The sequence below is a fragment of the Caenorhabditis remanei genome, chromosome III (assembly GCF_010183535.1).
Source record: "Caenorhabditis remanei strain PX506 chromosome III, whole genome shotgun sequence".
Classification (NCBI taxonomy): Eukaryota; Metazoa; Nematoda; class Chromadorea; order Rhabditida; family Rhabditidae; genus Caenorhabditis; species Caenorhabditis remanei.
This window is the reverse complement of record NC_071330.1, coordinates 362,174-388,080: the sequence shown is the minus strand read 5'-3', so window position 1 is coordinate 388,080 and position 25,907 is coordinate 362,174. Positions and strand designations below refer to the sequence as shown.

At 41.2% G+C, this 25,907-nt stretch overlaps 6 protein-coding genes across 6 annotated transcripts; 3 read left to right on the top strand and 3 right to left on the bottom strand.

Moving 5' to 3' along the window:
- Positions 1 to 354: 354 nt before the first annotated feature.
- Positions 355 to 3,134, bottom strand: GCK72_008234 (uncharacterized protein; the record flags this gene model as incomplete). Its single annotated transcript, XM_053726712.1, has 5 exons — positions 355 to 456; positions 1,056 to 1,244; positions 2,084 to 2,239; positions 2,285 to 2,471; positions 3,070 to 3,134. The coding sequence occupies 5 exons, from the start codon at positions 3,132 to 3,134 to the stop codon at positions 355 to 357; spliced, it is 699 nt and encodes a 232-aa protein (XP_053586289.1).
- Positions 3,135 to 3,987: 853 nt separating this feature from the next.
- Positions 3,988 to 6,570, top strand: GCK72_008233 (uncharacterized protein; the record flags this gene model as incomplete). Its single annotated transcript, XM_003102136.2, has 5 exons — positions 3,988 to 4,110; positions 4,776 to 5,164; positions 5,892 to 5,982; positions 6,031 to 6,255; positions 6,505 to 6,570. The coding sequence occupies 5 exons, from the start codon at positions 3,988 to 3,990 to the stop codon at positions 6,568 to 6,570; spliced, it is 894 nt and encodes a 297-aa protein (XP_003102184.2).
- Positions 6,571 to 6,954: 384 nt separating this feature from the next.
- Positions 6,955 to 8,708, bottom strand: GCK72_008232 (uncharacterized protein; the record flags this gene model as incomplete). The annotated part of the gene is made up of 3 exons (XM_003102102.2): positions 6,955 to 7,147; positions 7,739 to 7,886; positions 8,570 to 8,708. 3 exons carry the CDS (start codon positions 8,706 to 8,708, stop codon positions 6,955 to 6,957), a joined length of 480 nt encoding a protein of 159 aa, XP_003102150.2.
- Positions 8,709 to 11,297: 2,589 nt separating this feature from the next.
- Positions 11,298 to 12,347, top strand: GCK72_008231 (uncharacterized protein; the record flags this gene model as incomplete). Its single annotated transcript, XM_053726711.1, has 2 exons — positions 11,298 to 11,433; positions 12,058 to 12,347. 2 exons carry the CDS (start codon positions 11,298 to 11,300, stop codon positions 12,345 to 12,347), a joined length of 426 nt encoding a protein of 141 aa, XP_053586288.1.
- Positions 12,348 to 19,299: 6,952 nt separating this feature from the next.
- GCK72_008230 (uncharacterized protein) lies at positions 19,300 to 21,941 on the bottom strand (the record flags this gene model as incomplete). Its single annotated transcript, XM_003102088.2, has 7 exons — positions 19,300 to 19,671; positions 19,721 to 20,178; positions 20,225 to 20,463; positions 20,751 to 21,080; positions 21,127 to 21,250; positions 21,298 to 21,846; positions 21,899 to 21,941. The coding sequence occupies 7 exons, from the start codon at positions 21,939 to 21,941 to the stop codon at positions 19,300 to 19,302; spliced, it is 2,115 nt and encodes a 704-aa protein (XP_003102136.2).
- Positions 21,942 to 22,868: 927 nt separating this feature from the next.
- On the top strand, positions 22,869 to 25,685 carry GCK72_008229 (uncharacterized protein; the record flags this gene model as incomplete). The annotated part of the gene is made up of 7 exons (XM_053726710.1): positions 22,869 to 22,952; positions 23,005 to 23,104; positions 23,157 to 23,257; positions 23,308 to 23,565; positions 24,049 to 24,483; positions 25,016 to 25,219; positions 25,263 to 25,685. 7 exons carry the CDS (start codon positions 22,869 to 22,871, stop codon positions 25,683 to 25,685), a joined length of 1,605 nt encoding a protein of 534 aa, XP_053586287.1.
- Between the last annotated feature and the right edge of the window lie 222 nt (positions 25,686 to 25,907).

The window sequence follows — 25,907 nt, the reverse complement described above, 5'->3', positions numbered from 1 at the left end:
CTAAACACGAGGTAAACCCCAAAAATACAAAAAAATCCAGAGTTTTTCCCCCAGAATATTTTTCGCTCTTTCCTCAATTTATATGCATATAGAAAATCTGACAAATAGCTTCCCATAAGAATCAAAATTTTTCCTTTCCATTTTTCGATATTTCTCGCTCAATATACTTGTCAACCCGACCACCCCCCCTATACCACCCCAACTTACTTTGTATAATAATAAAACGTTTTCTTAAACTAACAAGTAGGAAGGGTACAGCGATAGAGAGAAGACCTTTGGCATCATCATTATTACAATAATTTAGAAATTAAGCGGGGAAAGAAAGCAAGTGAAAAAAGCAATTAGGGAATTAAATTAATTATCATCACGATTCATGTACTTCTGACGGTTTGACTCGATCATTTGCCATTTTCGGTTGTCGAATACTCCACGCCAAGAGGAGGCGTCCAATGTTACCTGGAACATGAGAAAAATTGGATAAAAACGCGTCAAATGCACGCCAGACTCGAATTTTTGCGTTTTTTTTGAGTGAAAAACGCGTCAAGGACACGCCAGGCAATAAAAAATCGTAGACCTATATCAAAAAAATCGCGCCAAACGCGCACCAGCAGGTCAAATTCGAAATTGGAGAACGCCAAAGGCGCGCCAGACTCTCACTTTTTTTTCATATTTATTAAGACGTCAAAGGCGCGCCAGACCAGTGACAAATTTCGGAATTTTGTGAACTTGGAAAGCGCCGCGGGCGCGCCAGACTAGTTGAAAACGATGAGAAGCCCGACCATCTGGCGCGCCTGTGGACGCGTTTCCAAAATCTGTGATTTCCACTAGTTTTCAGATTTTCAGACTTTGAAATACTTCCTTAGACTAGACATCTGGACACATGATCACACAGACAGACATACAAATTGTGGTGTCTGGTGCACCTCCGGCGCGTTTTTACTATCTCAAATCTCAATTCTCAATTCATTCGTTTTTCGTGACTTTTATGAGAGTTCCTCGTCTAAAAATGATTCATCTGGCGCGCCTCTGGACGCGTTGTTTTCCATCAGTTTTACCTTTCCAGTGTGTCCATCGGTATCCGAGACGGCGATTTTTCCGGTTTTCAAATTGTTAACAGTGGCCGTTTGACTACGAGTCTTCTCCAGATCACGTCGAATTGCAGACAAATGGAATGAGGGAAATGATTGTTTGATTCTCATCGCACATTCATCCATTTGACGGGCGTCGATTAGTCGGGGCGTCGTCTGGAAGAAATTATTGATTTAAAAATGAATAAAAATCGCTGAAAACCCGAGAAAATTTCCAATATTCACTTGAAAAACGCGCGAAAAGTGCCCCAGACTCTGATTTTTCGTTAAAAAAAACAAGAAAAACGCGTCAACGGAACGCCCGACACTATTATCGGCTCGGGGGCACCTTTGGCGCGTTTTAACGGGTTTTCATACTGGAAATATCGCACTTTGGCGATTGTTTTCAGATATTCAATAAAAAACAGAGTCTGGGGCGCCACTATGATTCGATGACTTCTGGCGCACCTTTGGCGCGTCTCGACTCGTTTCACAGCCGATAATAGTGTCTGGCGTCCCGTTGACGCGTTTTTCTTGCTTTTTTTCACGAAAATTCAGTGGCAGGGGCACCTTTGGCGCGTTTTTCAAGTGTATAGTATCAAACTGGAATCTCAACTCGGTTTTCAGCGATTTTCATGCTTATATTCCTAAAAAATTCAAACATTCAATATTACAGACAGAAATGCAAAATTTTGAAGTCTGGGGCGCGTTTGGCGCGTTTTTCTTGTTGGACAACTGGAATTTGTCAGTTTTCAGCGTTTTTATGTTGTTTTTCTAGCGACTTCCGTTCAAAAATGCAACAAAAATCGCTCATTTTGGATCCAGATTGGAGATCCTGATTGAAACTCGTTTATCAGTCAAAAACGTCAAAAATTTGGGAGACTGGGGTGTGTTTGGCGCGTTTTTCTTGCTGGTCAACTGGAATTTTCTAGGTTTTCAGGGGTTTTTCTAGCGATTTCAGTTCAAAAAAAGGTCATTTTCCTTATCAAGAAGACATCCGGACACTGAGGACACACCTTCTCCTTGACGACGACTTTTCTTGCTCTCTCCCTATCGGTTCTCATTCGTTTCGCCGCCTCCGAAGCGTCTGAAATTCCGAATTTCGACACGGAAATTTTGAGATTTTTGGCGAGAGTCTCGGCGACGCGATTCGTGAATTCTTCGAGTGATTCCTGGAAAATTCGGAAAAATTATTACTTAAAATCATTAAAACTCACCTCATTTCTCTTCTCCATTTTCGGCAAATATTCAACAGAGATGACTGTGAATGGGAGGGCGAAAAAGTAGAAGAGATCAGTCCACCACGTGGAACCGAGTACCGAGACGGCGATTTTCCATGGATACGGACGCCAGACACGGACGGAAACTGGTTGGACGATAGGCGACACCTCGAAACACCAGGTACTGAAAATACGGAGAATTTGAGCCCCAAAAATCGCCTAAAAATCGCACTAAACGCTATTAGCACGGCACGTTACTTGCAACCGCGCTCTACCGAAATCCCCTTGAAAATTGTCTCTTTTTCTCTGTGCCTCTCAATTTCGCACAAAATTTTCTTCGATTTCGGTAGAGCGCGGTTGTAAGAAGCGTGCTGTGCTGATACAATTCCCGTTGGGGGAGGGGGACTAGTTTTCCAATAATTGGGATTTCTAGGCCACCGAAAATTTCAAAAATTTTTTACTACGCTCCGGGTCCCGCAACGAAATCTTCTTACTGTATTTATAAAAAATTGATTTTTAAGTGAAATTGACTCAAAATAAGCCAAGGTGGAAGAGTTTTCCCACGCGGCCGTGTAGTCCTCTCGGACAAGATTTCTGTTCGATTTCTCGTTTCCTCACTTATTCCAACATATTTTTGTATGTTTTTTATTAATTTTTGTCGAAAAAAGAGATGAAACGAAAAATTGAACAAAAGTCTTGTCCGAGAGAACTACACGGCCGTGCTGAAATTTTTTCATGGCCTAACTTCCCCAAATCGGGATTTCTAGGCCACCCAAACTCACTTAAACTTGATCAACGCCTTTTCTCCACTCGTAATAATTCCTTCTGGGAAGGCGAGTAGTGGCATTTTAGTCTCCTTTGCGAGTAGATCTTTCGCCTGAAAATGAACATAAAATATGGTAGGCTGGCGTGTCGTTGACGCGTTTTTTGGTGTTTCAGATGAAAACGAGTCGAAAGGCGCGCCAAATGAGACGGAATCTCGGGCAAAGCAGCTCAAAACTGGGGTGCGTTCGGCGCGTTCTCACTATTTTCACGGGTTGTCTGGCGCGCCTTTGTCGCGTTTTGCTTTTATTTTGGATTCAATTTTCTAAAGAATCTCCGTGACCTCCGATTTTCCGCGTGTTGTTCCAGCACGGTTTTCGAAAAAATGTGGCGATTTTTGCCACGTTTTTCCGCGTTAATACTGAAAAAATCCAAATCGGCAAAACTAAAAATCAGTTTGAAAATCTCTCTCTCTGCCAACAAGAAAATGGACACTGGTGCGAAGAAAGCGGCCGGAGGAGATCATCAAAAAGTGAGTAGACAAAAAGGGGGCGTGTCCTATACAGTACCGTAATAAAAGAGAGTCGTGGCCTAGGATACGAAAACTCGGTCATCGTGATATCTCACCACGAAAATAACGTCACAGCGAATGCTACCGTAATATTTTGGCGGGAAAATTTGAAGTTTATCGGTTTTTTTTGAAATTCAAGCGATTCCTGATGAAAATAGCTTGAAAATCGAAAAAAAATCAATAAACTTCAAATATTCCCTCCAAAATATTACGGTAGCACTCGCTTCCGACGTCATTTTCGTGGCGAGATATCACGATGGTCGAGTTGTCGGATCCTAGACCACGACTCTCGTTTATTCAGATACAGTATGCCTAATCTCCATAAATCTCTCATTTCCAGCAAAAAGTTGTCGCATGGTTGGTTAGTATGATAGAACGACTCAAAGGATGGACACCGCCTCTGTGTCAGAAATTGTTCACCGAGAAGGAGCTCATCGAGTTGTGCTATCGAGCAAGAGAGAACTTTTGGAAGAGCAATGTCAAGTTGGAGGTGAGAGAGAGAAACGCGGCGGAGGTGCGCCAGAAAACGGCTAGACAGACTGAGGTCTGGGGTGCCTTAGACGCGTTCGTTTGGATTCCACGACATCCGGACAGACAGACACACCAGCAGACATCTGGATATCTATAGAAATGGACAGACAGACAGACAGACAGATGGCTCTGCTCTAGAACCTCTTTTTCAAGGGTTTGCGGAGATCTGGGGTGCCTTTGAGGCGTTTCTTCTATGCAGAAACTTGTCAGTTTCGGACATCCGGACGCACTTACATACATCATGGTAGATAAACCTTCAAAATGCTAGTGGCTGGGGCCCTTTCGGCGCGTTTATCCGGTTTCAAACTCAAAATTTACTCTGTTTTCGTGAGTTTTTGAGAGGCCTGGGGCACCTTTGGCGCGTTTTTTTTCGAAAAGCTGAAAATTCGCTAACCAGAGTCACATGAAACATCCGGAAGCAGAGATTAGCCTGTGTGGACATCTGGACATCCGTATAAATAGACAGACAGACAGACATATCGATCTGCTCCAGAACCTCCTTTTCGAGGGTTTTGAGAGGTCTGGAGTGCCTTAGACGCGTTTCTTCTATACAGAAACGCGTCAGTTTGGCTCTCTGGCGCGCCTTCGACGCGTCTCTTCACCTTCAAATCTCCACATTTTCAGCTCTGCGCCCCGGTGAAAATCTGCGGTGACATTCACGGACAATACGAGGACCTTCTGGCACTTCTCGAGCTGAACGGCTGGCCACCAGAGACCAAATATCTCTTCTTGGGCGACTACGTCGATCGTGGACCGTTCTCGATCGAATGCATCTCAATTCTGTTCGCCTATCAAATTCTCTATCCGGATAAGGTGTTCTTGTTGCGTGGAAATCATGAGAGTCGTCCCGTCAACATGCAATACGGATTCTTTTTGGAGTGTCGTAAACGCTACTCGAATGCGTTGTACGACGCCTTCCAATTGGCGTTCTATTGTATGCCGTTGTGTGCTGTCGTTAGTGATAAGATCATTTGTATGCATGGCGGCATTTCAGAGGATTTGGTCGATTTGAAGTGAGTTTTTTGTGAGGGGGGGCGGAGCTTCTGGATTAAGCCAGTCAGATATCCGGGTGTCCGGATGTCCGCATTTGAGCAGAGATGGTTCAGAGGTTAAAACATGTCTGGGGCGTCCTTTCCGCGTTTTCCTTTCACCCAAAATCTGGATAGAAGAGGCGGTTGAAATTTGGTCTTTTTGAGCTATCTGGCGTGCCTGTGACGCGTTTCTGTTCGATCTAACGAATCAGAAGACCAAAATTCGCTGTATCCAGTTATCTGTTCCCACAAATCTCACGAATTTTCAAGAAATTAGGGTGGAGCCTAGCTGGGAGGTCTTTCTAGACGGAAATACTTGAAATCGGAGGAGCTGCTCCGTTCAAAGCGGGCGGAGCTTGACCGAAAAGTTGGGAAAAACCATCTGACAAAAACTGTCAGGGGCGCCTCATTTCGACATGCTCACACACGATATCGTTCTGTTGATAATGTGGGGCGCCAAAGACGCGTTTTCCGAAGGTTTTCCAGAAATACTTCAAGTTGGAAGAGCTCGGTTCAAAATGGGCGGAGCTTATCACTTTGAAGATCTTTTAGTGTGAAAACTGGAAATGGGGGCGGAGCTTCATCTTCTAGAAGACTTAAAATCGAAATTCCCGACTTTTCGAAAAAAGCGAAATGAAAAGCTCAAAAACTCTAAAAATAACGCAGAAAAATGGGGCGGAGCCATTCTCTCTATCTCTCTCATTTCCAGACAACTCGAAAAAGTGGAACGTCCATGCGATATTCCCGACATTGGTGTCATTGCCGATTTGACGTGGGCCGATCCGGATCCGAATGTTCAAGTTAGTACCGCCCATTTCCCCAATTCCTCCAACCACCCATTATTTCAGATGTACGCCGAGTCGCTACGCGGTGCTGGTCGTATCTTCGGTGCGGAAGCTGTCAAGAAGTTTCTCAAACTTCACAATCTCGAGCTCATTGTTCGTGCTCATCAAGTCGTCAACGATGGCTACGAGTTTTTTGCCGACCGTCAGCTCGTCACCGTCTTCTCCGCCCCATTTTACTGTGGACAGATGGATAATGCGGCGGCGGTGATGACTGTCGATGAGGAGTTGGTGAGTGGTGATGATAGGGTATTTGTATTACAACTGCGCGCTCCACCGCAAACGAGAGAGACGCAGATAAATTTTCTCGCGCCGACTCGCTATTTTTCATGTTAATTTACAAAAAACTTTTGAAAAACAGCGAAAATAGGTCAAAAACTGTGAAAAAACTCTGCGTCTCTCTCTCTCTCTCTCTAGTTTGCGGTGGAGCGCGGTTGTAAGACGTGTGTCGTGCTAATACCTAATCTATAACTTTTTCAGAGTTGCTCATTCACTATAATGCGTCCAGATCTCAAGAAGGATAAGAAGGCGTCGCCGGCCACTTAATCCACTCTTCTTTTTGTATCGAAATATCGGGAAAACGTGCTTGTTTTAATAGGAAGGATTTATTTGTTTTGTAATGATAGTGATATGTGTTTGTTTTTTTTGGAATAAAGCCTGTCTGGGGCGTCATTGACGCGTTTTTTGACACATAAAATGGAAGTGCCTGGCGTTCCTTTGGCGCGTTTCTGTTCGATTTTAAATCCAACAAATCAGAAGACCGAAAATCTGAAAAATACCCGACAAAACTGTCTGGCGCGCCTTTGACGCGTTTGTCTTGAATCTCGAATATCACCTATCTGGCGTGCCTTTGGCGCGTTTCCTTTTCTACTCAAAACCACGTAAATTTAGTGTTTTAGTCCTCAATTATTCCGGTTTTTTTGTCAATTATTAATGCCAACTTACCCCCCTAACAAGATGATCCCTTCCACGTGTTGCTCCCAAGTCAACGTATCCAAAACACCATCGAATAATGGATGGAATATCCCAAACCGATGGAAGAAGGCACGGCGTCAGAATGTCGATTGCCAGATGGTCAAGGATGGAGACGTGATTCGCGCACAGGACTCGCGCCGACTCGTCTCTGGAAATCATCGATAGATTACGCGTCAAAAGTGCGCCAGGAGGGCTCGAAATTTTGTGAAAACCGTGCGATAAGATTGCAAAAACTTTGCAACTCTGCCGCACAGTTTTCATGAGAAGCATGCGTCATAACAAAAGTGGGCGTTACCGGGTTCCTCACAAGCTCCGCCTACTCGTGCAACATTGCCGCACAGTTTTTATAAGAACCATGCGTTAAAATTGCAAAAGTGGGCGTTCCCGGGTTCCTCCGAAGCCCCGCCTACTCAGGCAACCTTGCCGCATAGATTTCATAAGAACCATGCGGCAAAATTGCAAAATTTCATGTACTAAGCTCCGCCCCCTTTTACAACAACTCTGCCGCACAGTTCTTTTATAAATCACGCGGCAAAACTGCAAAAGTGGGTGCTACCGGGTTCCTCTGAAGCTCCGCCCAATCTTGCAACTCTGCCGCACAGTTTTCATGAGAACCATGCGGCAAAATTGCAAAATTTCATGCACTCAGCTCCGCCCCTTCTACAACAAAATCCTGCGGCACAGTTTTCACAAGAACCATGCGGCGAAATTGCAAAATGCAACCCAAAACTCCGCCCACCTCTCTCCAGTCTTCTCGACAACAATTCCGAGAATTGAGCACATCATTCGTAGAGCGTGTTGTCGGAATACACCCGATTTACGGAGAAGACACGCGACGAGAAACGTGTGAAAACCGAGGAAAACACGGAAGAGGAAGATGACGATACCTGCAAAATCAATCGATGGAATATGGAAGAATTGGAGCTGGCGTGACGGCGGCGCGTTTTTTTAAGTTGAAAAAAAGAATCAACTTTCTGACTATCGCTGGCACACCTTTAGCGCGTTTTTTTTAACCAAAAAAGCGAAAAAAGCAGTAAGAACTCATGAAATTCCATTCCGGTTTTTGTCTGGTGCACCTTTGACGCGTTTTTTTCAAATAAATACAGATTATCGATTTTTGTTGAAAATTGAGGGTTAGAAAATTCACATTTTTTGAAAGGTCTGGCGCACCGTTGACGCGATTCCGCAAAGGCTTGGAAATTTCAGTATTTCCAAACTTTTTCAAGTCAGGCGCGCCTTGGACGCGTTTTTCTAAACTAGATTTTATATTTTTGAGCAAAATCAGCCGATGACACTGCTGGCGCACCTCTTTGACGCGTTTCTTTACCAAGAAAAAGCAGTATTTCAACTCAAAAACTCAAGAAATTCCATTTCGTTTTTTTTTTTCTGGCGCGCCTCGGACGCGTTTTTTTTGTTGAAAATTTTGGTTTTCACCTCAAAGCGGTCATAAATTCTCTGATTTTAAGAAGATTCTCGGTCTGTCTGGCGCCCCATTGACGCGTTTTTCAGCTCAAAATTTTATTTTTCAGTCTATCTGGCGCGCCTCGGGACGCGTTTTCTTTTCTCTTACCAACTGGCGCATAAATCGCCGAGAACAACTTGCTAATCGAGTCTTCATTCCTCTTCTGATGAAATAAATCTTCAATTCGAAGTTCTGATTCTGATGACGTAGTGGTGCTGGTAGTGGGCGGAGTCTCCGGTGACGTCATCTATCGAATTATTGATTTTTTGACTTCTTATATTCGGAGTTTTTCAGAAAAATTCAAAAGGTGTTGAGGGAAACCTATAATTTGTTCGAAAGAGGACAATTTTTGGGGGATAAATAGAAATTTATTCACTGCGAGGGGGGCGGGGACTTTTAGTCTAATTTAAATCAAATCAATCGATAATTTTTTGGGGGCGGAGTTACTAAGAGACGGACTTTGGCTCAAAACTTGAATATTTTTGATTAATTTATAATATTTTTTTTAGGGGATGAATTTGGTGAATTTGGGGGACTTTTTGGGGGGAAAAATATTGAAAAATTGGACAAAATCGAGTATTTTTTGGGTGAAAATGTTGGGGGAAAACAGCTAGAAATGAGTCTAGAAGGGCTATACGGTAATGAAAAGTTGAAAAATTAGAAAAAATGGAACAAATCGAGAGAAAAAAAGAAAGAAATTTCAGTGATGAATGGGAATAAATTATGATTCAAAGGATAAGTCACATGAAAGAAATCGGAGAGGAATTTCTAGAATTTCAGAGATTATTATTGATCCGATGGTCCCGGTTGACTCGCTTGTTGTTGCTGCTGTTGGAGTTGAAGTTCACGATATTTCGGATCGTTTTTGGTTAGCTGGAAATGAAGAGAAATTTCAGATTTTTTGAAATTTTTTTGTTTGGAAATAATATCGAATTTTCGACTATTAGCACGGCACGCTTCTTACAACCGCGCTCTACCGAAATCGAATAAAATTGTGTGGGAAATAGAGAGACACAGAGAAAAAGAGACATTTTTCAAGGGCATTTCGGTGAAGCGCAGTTGTAAAAACTGTGCTGAGCTAATATGTTTTTATCGATAAAATTCAAGCAAACATAGGATTTTTAACAAATTTTTTTAAATGAAAAGCTCAAAAAATTTCGAAAAAAAAAATATTTTGAAAGTCTCGAGAATTTGAGGGGTTTTACAGTGAATTTCAGACCGATTTGGAGGCGAAAATCGATTATTTTCTGGGAAAATTGTGTGACTTTCATCGGAAAAAAGAAAACTCTTTAATTTACACAACCAAAACTGTTTTGAATTCACCTTTTCGGATGAAAAAAGTTTTCAGAATTTTTATAATCAATTTCAGCCAAAATTTGGGTATTTTTATCATAAAAATGAGTAAGTTCAAGTTAAAAACCGAAAATTCAGCCCAAATTCGGTGATTTTCAGACAAAAATGAGATTTTTATCCCAAATTTTGAATAAAAAATGTTGCAAAAACCCATTTTTACTGAAAATTTCAGATGATATGTTTCTAGTTTTTCCACGACCAATTACCGAGAAAAAAAGCGTTTGAATTGTGGTGTTTCAAACGAAGATTTGATCATTTTCAGTCAAAAACGGTTAAAATTGATATTTTGACTGAAAAACTCAACTTGTGAACAAAAATAGCTTAGTATTTTCAGTTAAAAACTCTCTCGCTGATTAAAAATGTCAGTTTTGACTCAAAAATCGCTAAAAAATTAATCGAATTGCCCAAAAAATGATAAATTCGATATTGAAAAAAACATGTTTTCGGTCAACAACAGGTGGTCATTGATTTCTGATGTTAAGTAGAGATAAAATCAAAAGTGAACGATTTTTCGTCGGGAAAATCGATATTTTCAGCTGCAATTTATAGATGTTCCTGAGTAGAAACTCACCACTTGTGCTCCATCGTTCGAATAGTATATTTGGTAGTCTTCGTGTCCCTCTCCGAATAGGCGAGCTCTGGAAATAAGAAGATAGATTGATTGGTTTTAAGAGAGAAAAGACTTTTGTAAGGCATTTTCAAGCCAAAATGATAAAAATTCAACCTATTTTTGTCTAAAAAATACTGTTTTGACAGGTTTCGGCTATAATCAAAACACGGGAAAGGCACGCCAGATTGTGGAGAATTCGGATTTTTTCAAACAAAAGACATCCGGATATCCGGAGAAACATATCGACAAAATTTTGCAAATAGGATGAAAACGCGCTGGCCGCGCTCCAGTCAATGAGTATACATCCGGTTTGAATTCTAAAATCGCGTCAAAGGCGCACCAGATTTGGAATATTCAGGCTTCCGGATGAACAGATTGTCAAAAACAGCTGGTGAAAACGCGTCAAAGGCGCGCCGGATAACGGATAGTTGGGCTTCCACAAAACGCGCGTAAGGCGCTCCAGCCAATGAAAAAATCGTGATTTTCCATCATTTTCAGAGTAAAATTTGAGCTTTTTCGCCGTAATTTCGAAAAAAAAGCTCAAATTTTGATATTTTTATCGCAAGCTTTCATCTTATCACAAACCTAGCTCTCGCCGCCTCAATCTGCCGAATACAGTGTCTCGATAGTCTCATATCAGCCCTCATTTTGGTGACAGTCCGACACTTGATCGCGTCCTCCATCGCCCGATAGTACTGTGATTCTTCCATCATTTTCTTCGAAATCTCCTCCAAATCTTGATCTTTCACCGTCTCTCCGTTCGATGCTCCGCCGAGTTCCAACGCTTCGGCGAGAGACAGTTGACGTCCACCGCTGTGATCAGATGACGACGTTCCAGCGGCAGCAGAATCTCCAGAAGAAGAGGATTGAGCGATGACTGAATCAATGACCTCCTCGATCATCTCCACTTCCATATCTTTTCCAGATACTATATACTCATCTGGAACTGTCATCGGTGCTGATGGAGCAGAAGGAGCCGTCAGAGACGGTGACGATTCGTGGTGTTGGAGTGATTGACGTGGAGTTGGAGCACGTTTTCGTGGCGACAGAATTAGTGGTCTTCTCGCGAGTACAGCCTGAAAAAATTTCCGTTTTTCAGAAAATGGAGGAGATTTTGATAATTCTCAAGAGTGTGTCTGCCTATGCGTCAGATGCCTGGGGCGCCTCAGACGCGTTCTTCATAAGAAGATAAAATGTTAGAAGAACAAAAATCGCTCGATCTGGCGCACCTTTGGCGCGTTTTGGTCAGAACTAAATATCTGTAAATCTGTATGTCCAGATGTCCGAAAAGCAAAGTTCTAGATGTATTTGGGGCGACCTTACGGACAAACTGGCGCGCCTTTGGAGCGTTTAGCCAAATTTTGCTCAAAAACCCTCGTTTTGCAGACAAAAACATCAAAAACGCGCGCCAGCCTAGCACATTTCTGAAGTATCTGGCGCACTTTTGACGCGTTTTTTTCTGAAAATTTCAGCGCAAAAACTAGGTTTTCTGTGAGTTTTTGTTGGAATGGTCTGTCTGTTAATCTATGTGTCCAGATGTCCGTATCTGGGGCGTAAAAAGCGCGTTTTTCTCTCAATTTTAGCAACTTTTGCTGTGAAAGTGCGAAGTTTTCGGTAATTTTTAGATTTTTAGCGCCAAATGTCTGTCAGTCTGTCTGTCAATCCAGAAGCCGTACCGGTCTCTTCGTCGGCGGTTTATCTTGTGTAATCGCTCCCATAACTCTCTGCGAGAACATTCCACCTGGCGACGATGCAGCAGGTGGTCGAGCAATCGCGCCCGTCGAAATCGATCGTGAAGTGCCTGCTCCAGTTGGTATGATTCCAGAAGACGAAGAAGAAGCAGATGACGTGGCGATAGAAGTGGGGAGGACAGTGGAGGTCGCCGGGATTCTAGTGAATGGTTCCATTGGGATACGATACTGATCCAATGATGGGCGGAGTCCGGCGAACAGTGATCTTGCCAATTTTGATTTTAACGGACGCTCTTCGGGCTCTGCTGGTTTTTCTACTGGCTCGGGAGCTGCTGGAGCCGACGGAGTCGACGTCGTTGATTCTTCTGGAGGCTCCCTTGCAGCAATGGCGGCGGCAGCGGCTCCTCGTTTCGCCTTCTTTGGTGGTGGAGCAGCAACATATGACGTCGGTTTCTTTCCACTTCTTTGACTACGAGTCACTGGCGGAATTATTCGTTTGATGGGTCGGCTTGTTGAGGGGGCGGAGCTTGTCGATGGTTCTGGTGACGTTTCGCGGGAGACTGATTTTTCTTCGGGTTCGACCTGGAAAAATCTTTATTTTTTCAAAAAATGATGGATTTTTGAGAGGGAAGAAATTAGCGTCAAAGGCACGCCAGTTATGAAAGTGAAAACGCGCTCAAGGCACACCAAGCTCTCAAATTGTTCTATTTTTGGAGAAAAATAGTCATCGCCCCAGATCGCTATGAATCGTCCGAGATATGTAAGATGGCTGGATTCAGTGGGAAAGGTCGAAAACGCGTCAAAAATGCGCCAGACTTCTAAATTTTTTCGAAAATTTCGACTCAAAAACGCGCCTGAGGTGCGCCAGACTTCTAAATTTTTGAACACTTCGGCTCAAAAACGCGCCTGAGGTGCGCCAGTTAATCTTAAAACGACCAATTTTTTCCAGAATGAAATGTATTCAAAACTGCGTCAAAGGTGCGCCAGTCTTCTAAATTACGATTTTTCGCAAATTTCTGCTCATAACGCGCCTGTGGTGCGCCAGACTATTAGAACTTCGCTATTTCTGGCAGATTTAGACCTAATTTTGCCAATTTTTCATCGTTTTTTGAAAATAATTTTCCGTACCGATGAAGTGTTTGCTGCACTGGAACTCGACATTGTAATTCCCTTCATCAGTGTATACTGTAGCGCTTTTCTCGGTTTAATTGGCGATCGTTCTCCTTTTTTGAATTGTTTCGCATTTATCAGCCGAGTCACTTGTTGCGATCGTTTCTGAACCATTTCGGCGAATCGTTCGTCTCGAATTTTCTGACGAAGACGTTCACGCGGATCGTTTGGTGAGATCTGTTCTTCGGTTTCTTCTGCGTCAGCGGGTGCTGGTGTCGGCTCTTTTGGCTCCTCGGATATCGGATCAGTCTTCCGTTTCTTTGCTGGTGTTGGTGGTGCAGAAGACGTCGCTTTTTGAGTCTTTTTCACTGGAGATGACGTGGCAGACACCGAGGGTTTCGCGGATTTCTTCTTCTCGGCTGATCCCATTGGAAGTTGTGGTGGCGGCTTGATACTGAAAAATCAATGTTGTTACTGTAAAAAAAAGCGTCAAAAGCGCGCCAGCTGACTCAAAATTCGATTCTGTGAGCTCAGGAGCACGTTTTAGTGGAAATAGTGAAAAATCGGTCTAGATATAACAGTAAAACGCGGCAAAGGCACGCCAGATATCAAGAATTGCTGAAAATACATCCGAAAGAGAGGCTTCGCAGCGGTAATTTGACGAAATTGACCGATTTCTGGAATCTGGCGCACCTCTGACGAGTATTGGAACGGGAATTGAGTGGCTGGCGTGTCGTTGACGCGTTTTTATCATTTGATGCGCGCCGTAGTTTCTAGATGACGATTTTCAGCAATTTCAGCGGTCAAACTCATTCTTCTTCTTCTTCGATAAAACGCGAGAAAAGCACGCCAGACATCAATAATTGCTGATAATATATTGGAAAGAGAGGTTTTGCATCTGAATCTGCCGCACCTCTGACGCGTTTTTCATAAAAAACGCGTCTGAGGTGCGCCATAGCTCCTTGATGACGATTTTCAACAATTTCCAGCGCTCGATGATGTTTTTGACCGTCTGGCGTGCCGTTTACGCGTTTTCAGAATATAGCAGTTTCAGCGCTCAAACTCACTCTTCCTCCTCGACAACAATATCCTCATCATCACTCTCCTCCTCTTCTTCCTCATCTTCTTCATCATCTGACTCCTCCCCCTCCTCAGGCCCCGCCCTTTTCTTGGAACCCTCCGCCTCCTCGGCCTTCTTCGCCAGTTCCCTCTCTCGTCGAATTTGTAAATAAACTTGTCTCTGCATCACATTCAAATCATTCACACTGGTTCCGCCCTCTTTTCCAACAAATGACAGTGTCCGAACGGCTTTCTTCCGTCTCTCCTCATCATGCACCATCTTCGTCCGCTCTTCTGGATTCTGAACGTACGCCTTCTTCGTCGGCGACGGTGTCAACACTATCTCGTTGGCCGGTGGCTCACATCCGTGATAGGCGACGTAAACGTTGCGACGTGTCCAATTCGACCAGCTATCGACTGGATCGAGTTCTGTCGCACGGCAATTCATTTTGGCGAATTCGTAGATTCGACGCAGGTGACAGTGATGGATGGGACCGGCCATCAGATGACGTCGGTAGCCGGATATTGTCTTGTATCCGTAGGTGCATTTACGACAGAATGGACACATGAAACCGGCTTCTGGGACCTGGAAAATCTCGTTTTTCTATAATTTTGAGACGAAAATTGTTGAAAAATGGCTGAAATTCTCATGAAAATCTGACTTTTCGACTTATATTTTCAACTAATTTAAGACGAAATTTGTAAAAACTTCTTTGAAGAAAATTCAATTTGTGACCTGAAAACTAATAAAATCTCATAAAAATCTCATTTTTCAGCTTTTTTTGGTCCAAAAATCACTAAAAATTCAGATTTTTAACCAAAAATTCCATTTTTCCAGTCATTTTTACCCCAAAATCTCACCTCCATCGCGCTCTCCTTATTCTTCAACATATCCTCTGTGTGCTCCAACAAATGCGCTTGCAGCTCGACGACACTACACGAATGGAATTCACATATCGTACACACCCATGGCACTCTGGAACTTTCGGGCGGTCATTTATGAGGGTTTTAGGGGAGAAAACTGTTGAAAATTGCTCAAATATTATGTTTTTAAATGTTTTGGCGCGTTTTTGAGGCGAATTTTCGCCAAAAACTTGTAATTTAGAAGTCTGGTACGCCCTTGACGCGGGTTTGAGCTGAAATTCGTCAAAAATTCTGAATTTTGAAGTCTGGCGCACTTTAGGCGCGTTTTTTTGGCGTTTTCATTGAATCCGGAAAGCGATCTGGAGCATTTTGGCGTGTAAAATTACTATTTTCTCAAGAAATAGAACGTTTTGAGCGGTTGGGGCGTCTTGAACGCGTTTTTACTTTTCTTTTATAAAAAATAAGGAAAAATTGGCGAAATTAGGTCTTAAACAACCAGAAATAGCGGATTTCGAATAGTCTCGCGCAGCTCAGGCGCGTTTTGAGCCGAAATTTGCGAAAAACTTATAATTTAGAAGGCTGGGGCACCTATGACGCGGTTTTGAATATATTTCAGTTTTCCAATCAAACTGGCGTACCTCAGGCGTGTTTTTGAGCAGAAATTTGCGTAAAATTCTAATCTAGAAGTGCGCGATCTGGTGTGCCTTGGACGCTTCCCGAGATTTCAGACCAAAATTCGGCTCAAAAAACCAATTCTCTATCAAATTTTCAGCATTTCTCATCTCCAAAACTCTACCTTTTCTTACTGGGCGTCGTCTTCACATCAGGCGATATCGCCACAGGAACTCCAAACGCCTCAATAGCCGACTTATTAAAATTATGATTTCTAAAGCATTCCTCCGCAAAGTGTTCCGTACAAATCGGTCCAGCCGCCACCGAAAACGAGACCGGTCCCATTTTACTGCGCAAAATGTCTTTATACTTGAACCCGAGCAGATTCGCCCAGATACGACGACGATCCAAGTCGGCGGGGAAATTCAAATGCATTTCGCCTGCTTTCATGATGCGTTGGCATACTGTACACGGTTTATGCGTCAGATTACTGTACAATGAGTATTTCGAGAAGTGATCGATGACGAAGACTCGAAGACGTCCATTCGAGTTCTTGTGAACCATAAGATGCTCTCCGTCTGGTGGCGTTCGAGTCATTCGACCGAGAGTCTCGGGAATCACTTGACACGGAAAACTGGAGAAAACTCGTTCGCCGTCTGTCGATTTGTATGTTTTATCCTCGATTCTTTCGTTTGCTTTCTTTGTTGGAGTCCTCATTGACTCGTCGAGAAGATCGCCGCTTGTTGTCGTTGGTGGCATAACGATTATCTGAAAAAATTGAATTTTTTGACTGAAAATTCCAAATTTTTGAAGTACTGAGAAGTTTTAACTGGAAATAGCGGAATTTTCGTAGTTCAAGTTATAAAATGTGCCTAAACGCGTCTAAGGCGCGCCAGACTTCCAATGTCGAAAGTGTACAAAAACCGCGCCAACGACACGCCAGATCGTTAAAACGGTGATTTTTACGATTCTGAACGCGTCAAAGGTGCGCCAGACATCATTCTTCCATGAAAAAGGCTAATTTCTGGCGTATTTTCAGTATTTTTAACTAAAAAGCCAAATTTTCCGGCTTGAAAATTGAGAAATGCACTTTTCTGACACTCTCAAAGCACTTTTGGATAAACATTCGATTTTTCACTTAAAATGACCCAAATTCTGGATTTTTGAAATCAAAAATCGTCGATGCAGCAGAAAAACTGGTTCCAAGACGGAAAATCTAACAAAAATGTCAAAAACGAGTCAGTTTTGAGTAGAAAACGTGAAATTGATCGGCTGGAAATCGAAAAATTTCAATTATTGAACAGCCCGATGTTTGAATGTCTAAAAATCAGATTTTCATCGGGAAAATGTCTCAAAAAGAGCCGAAAATGAGATTTTCGAAGAAAAATTGCCTGATAATCGCATCGAAACCATTAAATTATTCTTACAAACCTCATCATCATCGTCTTCCTCATCGTGCACTTCACCAACAATATCAACATCTGGCTCTCGATGCTCTTCTCCACCGTCTCCTGTTGACATCGTCTCGTCGGCAGATGGCTCCAATTCCAGCGGTCCCGATTGTTCTGGTGCGGGTGGCTGCAACTTATAACGGTTTTAGAGCGGAAAAAGTCACTTTTTTCGCAATTTTAATAGTAAAAATTATAATTTTTCACAAATTTTTCAGTGTATCCCTTACCATTTTCGCTGGTGAGCTGACAATCTGAATAGAATCCGCGTCGGACTCCTCGCCGTCGTTGGACTTCGGCCTTTTGGGACTTTGCGTGTCTTCTGACATGCTCTGGAAAGAAATGGGAGTTATGAAAGAAATGGAATGAAAATTGAGAGTTTGAGAGGTAAAATTATCAGAAAAGTCGGAATTTTATATGGAAACGAAAGAAAAATTTGAAAATTAGGTAAAATCAGAAAAAAATTGCATCAGAAAGCTTGAACTCGTGATTTCCAGAAATTAATAGATAATTTTAGCCGCTAGATTCAAAAATCTCATCAAATTCTATTTAAATCACGGAATTTTCTATAAAAACGCATTCAGAAATACAGAAATCGCGAAGATGTAGTTCTAGAAGCTTCGAAGTTAACTTTTTTTGAAATTTTTGAATTTTCTAGGTTATTTTGGACGCTGAATTCGAAAAACTCATCAAATTCTAGCTCAGAACATTGAAAACACCTGAAAATATCGAGCGGAAGCCTGTCGTTTGAGATTTCGAAAAAAAATCAGGAAAAATTAGATTTCTTTATAATTATACATTACGGGAACCGTATTCATTCATACAACTATCATTTTCAGCTTGAAACCTACAAAAAAGCACGAAATTCAACCTGAAAATTCAAAATCCGCTACTTCCGCCTCACAGACTCGAATTTTCCACGATTTTCAGACGTCCCGATTGCAAATCACTGCCAGAATCGTATTCTAAGCATAAAACCAACATAAAACAATTGAAAATTCACTCAAAACCAACTAGAATCAATTGAAAATTCTAAGTTTTTTCATGACCTTTCAAAAAACTCGACTTCCGGCGGATATCCGATGAAAATAGGTATTAGAACATGATTTTACGACTGAAAACCATCATAGAACCTGAAAATTCGCTGAAAAATCACAAAAATCCTTCGAAATCAGCTGAAAAATCGATAGAGGCGTCCAAAATTCGTACAATTCTCGCTCCCACTCATCTGATGTCCGCAGACACCGCCACGCACAAATGCAGACCCAATGTCTGGCGTCTACTCGTTTCCCATACTCTCTCGTCGGGACGAATGGTGACTTGGCAAATGATGGGTGTATTCGGGAGAGAAAGATGATATCGTTGGGCGATTTGTAATGTTGATTGACAGGAAGAGAATAGTGGGTAGAAGAGAAATATATGAATAAAAACCCAGGCGGAGATAAGCTATCTTCTCATTACATGCGAAAAATCGGTGAAAAAGTGGATTTTCGAGGTGTTCCGAGTGAAAAATCGTGAAAAATCGCGAAAAAACCGCCAAAAACAATGAATAACCGACATCAAAACCCACTAAAATCCCTAAATGATAAACAACTACAGTAAGCTACTGAAATCGCGTCGAGACCCACTTTGTCTTACTGTAACTGGTTCAATGACTCTATACGATATTTGACTATTCGTTCAGTAGGGCAAATAAATGCTATTGTTTGCATAGGTACTCCAAGACACCCCTCCCGTCTTCCGTACTATGCGAGGGAGAATTTTAGAATCTAAAATTCAAAAAAATTCAAAAACAGTGCAATTGAACACAAACTGAACACAAAACTGACTAGTTCCATTTTCAGTGATAAAAATATTCAGAATTTGCAGTTTTAGAATCGTGAAACCCACTGATAACGATTGGAACAATGAAAATTTGAAAAAGAGTGGTATTGTTATCAGTAAGAGTTACTTGGAGGAGGAACTTGGTGTCTGTCTGGAAAAAAATGGAAAAAAATCAATAAGTTATTCATAACAAAAACAAGATGACAATGCGGAAAATATAACTATCAATCAGTATTGAACAAGATAAGTTAAAAAAAAGTAACAGTATTAAGAAAAAAGTGCCAATTTTTCTTTTGCTCGTTCCAATTCCTGTCTCAGCTCCTCGTTCCAATCCAACATGATCTTGTAGGCATCCACCCATTTCTTTAGAGTCTTCGTCTTATCGTCAATGTTCCATTCAGTCTCATTAGCCACAGTCGATGGTCGAGTGGTGTCAGACGAAGAGGGAGCCGTTCCGTTTGTGGAACCAATAGGGAATTTTCCGATGACGGGACTTTGCGGTGCTTCCTCGGGCTCTGATATGATTGTAAGCCTCACTAGTGAATTGTGTTGTGCGAAGGGAGGGAATGCATTCGAAAATCCAGCATTCATCGGATAATTGACGCGTTGAAATTGAGTTGGAACGAAGCATGGAGGCGGCTGCAAAAAATGAATTTTAATGAAGTTTTCAATGATTAACATTTCTCACCCGTCTTATATCACAGCCTGCGGGCAAACAAGGTAATGGAGCAACCGGAGCATTGACTGGTGTGAAATCAAATGATTTCTTTGGGATACTCGCAGTCATACTGATAGAAGATGTCGAGGGAAGCGATTGTGATGATTCGTCGATAGAATATGTCTCGATTTTAATAAAAGATTCGTTGATAGAAGATGTCTCGTTTTCAATGGATGGTTCGCTTTTAATGGATCGAGACTCCGCTTGATCATATTCTCCGAAATCCGTAACTTCTTTGTCTAGTGTACCATCATACGTCACTCGGTGTGTTCTTGGATCAAAATGAAACACATGTCGAATCGTGTTCAATGAGAGGTGTACAACAAAACGAAACAGCTGAAGAAGTGTGTGAACAAGTAATGATTGACCGGCGTCGGGTGTTTCTTGTTTGAAATACGACGAAATCAGCTCGAGACTCGACGAATTCACTGAAATCGAGACATTTCTAAAGAATTTGAAGAACTCGAGACTCACTTTTCTGGCAGACGCTTTCATAGATTTCCGAGCAATCAGGTAACTCGCCAAACGGCACTTTTGCCAGTGTTTTGATAACATCAAACACACAATTCATCCATTCTCCTCCAAAAACTATCATTTGTTCCGTGTTTAACACGTTATCCAATGTGTCCTCAAGGAATCGTTCGATGCGTCTATCATCTAATTTCATAACATATGTAGAGGAATTTCCGGATAATTCAGACTCGATAGCATGTCTGAAACTTATCAATCTTTCACCTCTTCTTACAACTGCGCCCCATCGCAAACCAGAGAGTACCGGCGAGATACGCAGAGTTTTTTCTGGCGCGAAACAGATTATCAACATTTTTAATCCATTTTTCTCCATTTTCTCTCGGAAATCGGCAGAAAAATTATAAAAACTTGTGAAAATAGTTCAAAAACTACAAAAATCTGTTTCGCGCCAGAAACAATTCTGCGTCTCTCGTCGATACCCTCTCGTTTGCGGTGGAGCGCAGTTGTTAGAAAAATGTTCTGTTATTACCTCAAACTATTCTTTTCGAGTATTTTTCTCATTTTCTTTCGTACATCTAGAACGTAATCGATAAGAAACGACTTTGCAGTTTTTGGAAGTTCTTCAATGATGCCATTTTCGAAAACCAATTCCAATAAATTATCTTTCTCTTCGCATGGGAGCGACGTCCAGAGAGAAGATTGTCTCCCTCGAGTTAAAGCGCCCACTGCATCAGATCCATTTATCACTTTTAATTTGAAATTTGCGTTTAGTCCTTGATTTGAGAAAACTTTTAGAGCACGAAAACCTTGGATTTGTAATGCACCCGATGATTTGTCTATTGTCGTAGACAAGATGAAGCTGAAAACGAAAACCATGTTTTTAGTGAGAAGAAAGAAACACTTACCTCATAAAATCGGCAGCTGAAAAGAAACAATAGAAGACCAGAGCATTTCGGAGTTCCTCCGTTTGTTCAACTGGAATCTTCAATCGCATAGCTTTGCAGAGGCATCTCAATTTTCCGAAAACATCTGAAATGACAATTACACAATTAAAGTCGTGTGGGACGAATATTTACCTGTCCTGTTGTTACAGATGAGCTGAACTTCTCCTTCGTTGAAAATGTTTCGAAGCGGGGACATCATTTTTTGTTTGTATAAATTTATAGCAACTCCATCAATTTCAATACGAAACACTCTCTTGCACATCTCCTCCAGAATTTTCATCACGTCGTCAACGGTTGGCTTTTTCGCCCCATGAGAACGTATTATCAAGGGCAGCCATTCATCTCGGAATTCGATTTTTTTCTTGTGAATTTCCAGAAGAATTGGGCGGATAAATTTGCGAATTTCTTGGTCTCTTTTCAAAACATTTCCAAATTTCTTGAAAAAATGGTGGTATGGTCCGTGAATAGTCAAAAACGTCCAGATTGCAGATGTTCCAGCGACTTTTTCCGAAAACTCGTTGAAATTCTCGAAATCCAACGAAGCAGTTTCACATGTGGATTTTCCAGATTTAGAATCTCCATCTCCACCTTTCACAGAATCTTGTTCTCGGACTTCGTGTTTGTTACTTCGTTTGGATTTCTTTTTGTGTGGTTTCTCGACTTCTTTCTCGGAATCGGAATCTGGAAATATTCTTGTTTTCAATGGAACAACAAGTCATTGAAAACCACGTACCTTCGAAAACTGTCCTTTTGTTGACTCGATGTGTCGGCATCATCTCGTTTTTATCTGAAAAATGATTTGTTTTAATTGTTAGCACTTCTTTTCTATTTGGAAAAATATGCGACGAAAGATAGTGTTCGATTGATCAATAAATGACTTGATTCGATCTATATCAACGAAAAAATGCGATTTTATTGTGAAAATCAATGAATTTTGTAAAATATAACATTTTAATCAATCAAAAAACTATAAATTACATCGGAAAACCGATAAAAATTGGGCTTTAATTTTGAAAATCTGAAAAAATACAACGGACTCTTTGCGCGTAAAATACTGCGCATTGGACGCATTGCGTATTTTAGAAACGACCGTAACCCGCAATGAATTGTTTGCAGAGACCGTACGAATCGGGAAGAAACGTAATTGGGAAGAAACGAAAGCGGAAGAACCGAAACGGGAAGAAACGAATCGGGAAGAACAGGCTAAATTTCTGCAAACATCTTCACGTCAAATTGCGGAGTTTACCGTAATCCAAAATTAAGAAAAGATTTTACTGGCTTATGCGCTAAATTTTGTGTCAAAAATAAAGCTACGAAACTAAAAAATCGATTTAGAGCATTGTGCGCAGCCATTACTTTAGCCAAAGTCAGGAAAACTTGCGGAAAACTGTTCTTCCCGTTTCGCTTCTTCCCGATTCGTTTCTTCCCGTTTCGTTTCTTCCGCTTTCGTCTCTTCCCAATTTCGTTTCTTCCCGATTCGTACGGTCTCTGTTTGCAGTGAGTTCAGTGAGCTTTCTCTTAATTTAAGCTATTTGCAAATAATTTTTCAACTTTTGTGTCTAAAAAATTACTAAAATCAATAAAATATGTACAATATCACTCTCCGTTGTCATGCGCACTTCATGCATTTTATTTCACGACACTTCTTACTGTCGCATTTTTTCGGCTGAATATTCTTAATTTCGAAAGAATTTCAGCTGAAAATGTCGAAATTTCTGGAAGTTCCGTATCAACTTGCCACTCCAATGTATCTTCATGCCGAGTCGTTGGGTTATATTCTGGAGGAGGTGAGTTTTCGGGGGGAAAATATGAATTTAGAAATAAAATAAACTTTTTCAGTTTCGAGCCGATCTGGAAATTGTCGACAATGAAGACGTCGACAACGGACAAAATGTGAAATTCATGCAAAAAATGTTCGATAAATCGGGGTATAAACTTCGTAAGTTAAACTTTATCGCAAAAATTTCAAAAATGCAAAATTATTCTTTCAGGAATGTATGGATCAGCTCAGGAACTGGCCGAAAACGTGCGAATTTTTTCAAATTTCTCGCAAAATCACACGTATTTCAATGTGGAGGAGGAACACTATCAGGTTTGCAACAAAAATAATCATTTTTTACAACGAAAATTCATATTTTTCAGAAGGCGCCGATTCTGTACAAAAGCCTGAAGAGCAACGAGAAATACATTCTGAAATCGGATCTCTTCGTGTTTCTTCAGAATATGGTTTTGGAATTCACTCATCCCAATCGATGGAATTATGTCTCGTTGATTGCGTACTGTTTGAAAGCACAAGAAGATAAACTTACTGAATGTTTGGAATTTGTGAAATTCAATGAGGAAGTTGCCGATGAGTTGGAGAAGAAATTGAAACACGAGTTGAAGAAAAAACCGTTCACTGTAAGAAAAATTACAGCAAAAAACTCTAAAAATGGCTATTATCACGATTTTCTCAATTGCCCTATCGACTTTCTCTCTGTTTCTGTTAACTTCCAGCACAATATTTATTAGCCGAGCATTTTTATTACAACTCCGCTCCACCGCAAACTAGAGAGCATCGGCGAGAGAACCGCAGAGTTTTTTTCTCGCGCCGACTCAGATTTTCACAGTTTTTGACCTATTTTCGCTGTTTTTCATAACAATTTACCGAAAAATTATTTAAAAACAGCTAAAATTGGTCAAAAACTGCAGTTAACTGTGAAATCTATGTCGGCGCGATAAAAAACTCTGCGTCTCTTTCGCTGATGCTCTCTCGTTCGTTAGCAGTAGGGCGCAGTTGTAAGAGGGATGGCCTGCAAATATCAGTTTCGACAGAGCGTAGTTGTGAGAACCGTCTTGTGTTGATCAGCATTTCAAAAACGGAGAAAACTCGATAATTTTCAGGACGTGATATTCGAACAACTGGAGGTAGAACTGTCGCGTCTCAACATGGATCAAATGACCGAAAAATTCAAGAATCTGGCGCCAAAAGTGAATTGGGACTCCAATATTTGGAAATCCATTCGAATCCACTCACTTCTCACTGATCTCAACGAGATTTGGCCAATCAGAGAAATTCCGAGAGTGATGGCTGCAACTTTCATGAGATATGGTCTGACACTTCGTTCTCTCCAAGACGTTATCGATGAAAATCCGAAAATGTTCCGCCCAAGTGACACTAAGACTGTGCCAACTGTGGTTCGAGTTTTCGAAGATGAAGATCGATCGAGATATGTGATGAAAGCGGAACTTTCTGGAGAAGTTGAGACGGATACTGGAGATTCTCAAATTTTGCACACTATGAGTATGGAAAGTGTGATTGAAACTAAAGATATTGAGGTAAGACTCAAAAAAAAAATGGTTTAAACAACCATTTTAGGTCAGACAAGTCAGCAGTGCTGTCACTTCGTATAAGTATAAATTTTTGTAAGAAAAATTCGTTCAAAAGTGAATTTTGGGACAAAAATTAATGAAATTTACGAAATTAAGCACAAAAATGAGCAAATTTTGGCGATTTTCGTACAACTATAAGCTTTTTTCTACATATCCTTCAAAAATTTGCTAGAAGAGCTTGAAAATCAAAGTATTTTGAACAATTTAATACTTATTAGCACGGCACGCTTCTTACAACCGCGCTCCACCGAAATGCCCTTTAAAAATGTCTCTTTTTCTCTGAGTCTCTCAATTTCGCACACAATTTTCTTCGGTTTCGGTAGAGCGCGGTTGTAAGAAGCGTGCCGTTCTAATAGGCGCTTTACACAAAAAGACATGTCAAAAACTGGTTTTTTTGGAGAAAAATTGGTGTTAAAAACAGAAAACATTATTTTTTATTTCATTTTTCACAATTTCTTTACATTTTCCTCTATTTCAGTTCATTCTTCATCGGATTACGAGAGCGAAACACAGAGCTGCCCCAATCAAAGGACCAAACAAATCAAAGAGTTTCTACATTCTCGCCGTCGACGCCTTCTTCGAATTGATGAAGGATCTGATTTTCGGAATTAAAATATATCAAAAAGTTCAATGGAATTCGATGAATTTGGAGAGTTTTGACAATTTTTTCAATCCGGAAATCGTAAGTTTTTGATTTTTATCAATTTTAAGAACATATGTTGTAGGAGACTCCATACTTCCTCAAAACAGACACCGTGAAGAAAATCAAAGAATCGGTGTGCTTATCTCTTGGAAAAGATGCGAGTCGTCCAGCGAAAGAAGTGAGAAATGCGAAATCCGATGGATTCACTCTCCAGAATCTCAAAAACGAGCTGAAACATCTGGGACTGACTGAAACATTCACAGAGATCCAAGATTATGCAAAAGATGTTTATGTGGATGTGTATGCAGTGAAGAAGAAGTACAATTTAAGAACTTGTGACTTGTTCGATGCAATTGAGCAGTGCCAGCTGATTTGTGTGCTCAATCGAAGTGAGAAACTCAAAAAATTCGTTCACAATCAGAGAGGATGTGAAAGAGTTCCAGGGCTTAACTGTGCGGATTGTGCCGAGAAGGATTGTGTGGAGACGACTTGTGCTGTTTCATAATAATTAAAACTTCATTTTCGAATTGCCATCAATTCATCTTTCCCCGTTTTCTTTTCTAATGTTTTTTCCTTATAATGTTACGTTTTTCCCTACTTTTCCATTTCTCTTGTCCCAATCAATTCTCTTGTCTCATTAGTTCACAATTCAATTTCTGCTTTTGAATTTTTGATTTTCCGTGTTTTTCTCTGTTTGAAACTGCCTCCAAATGTGGTACGTCTTTTT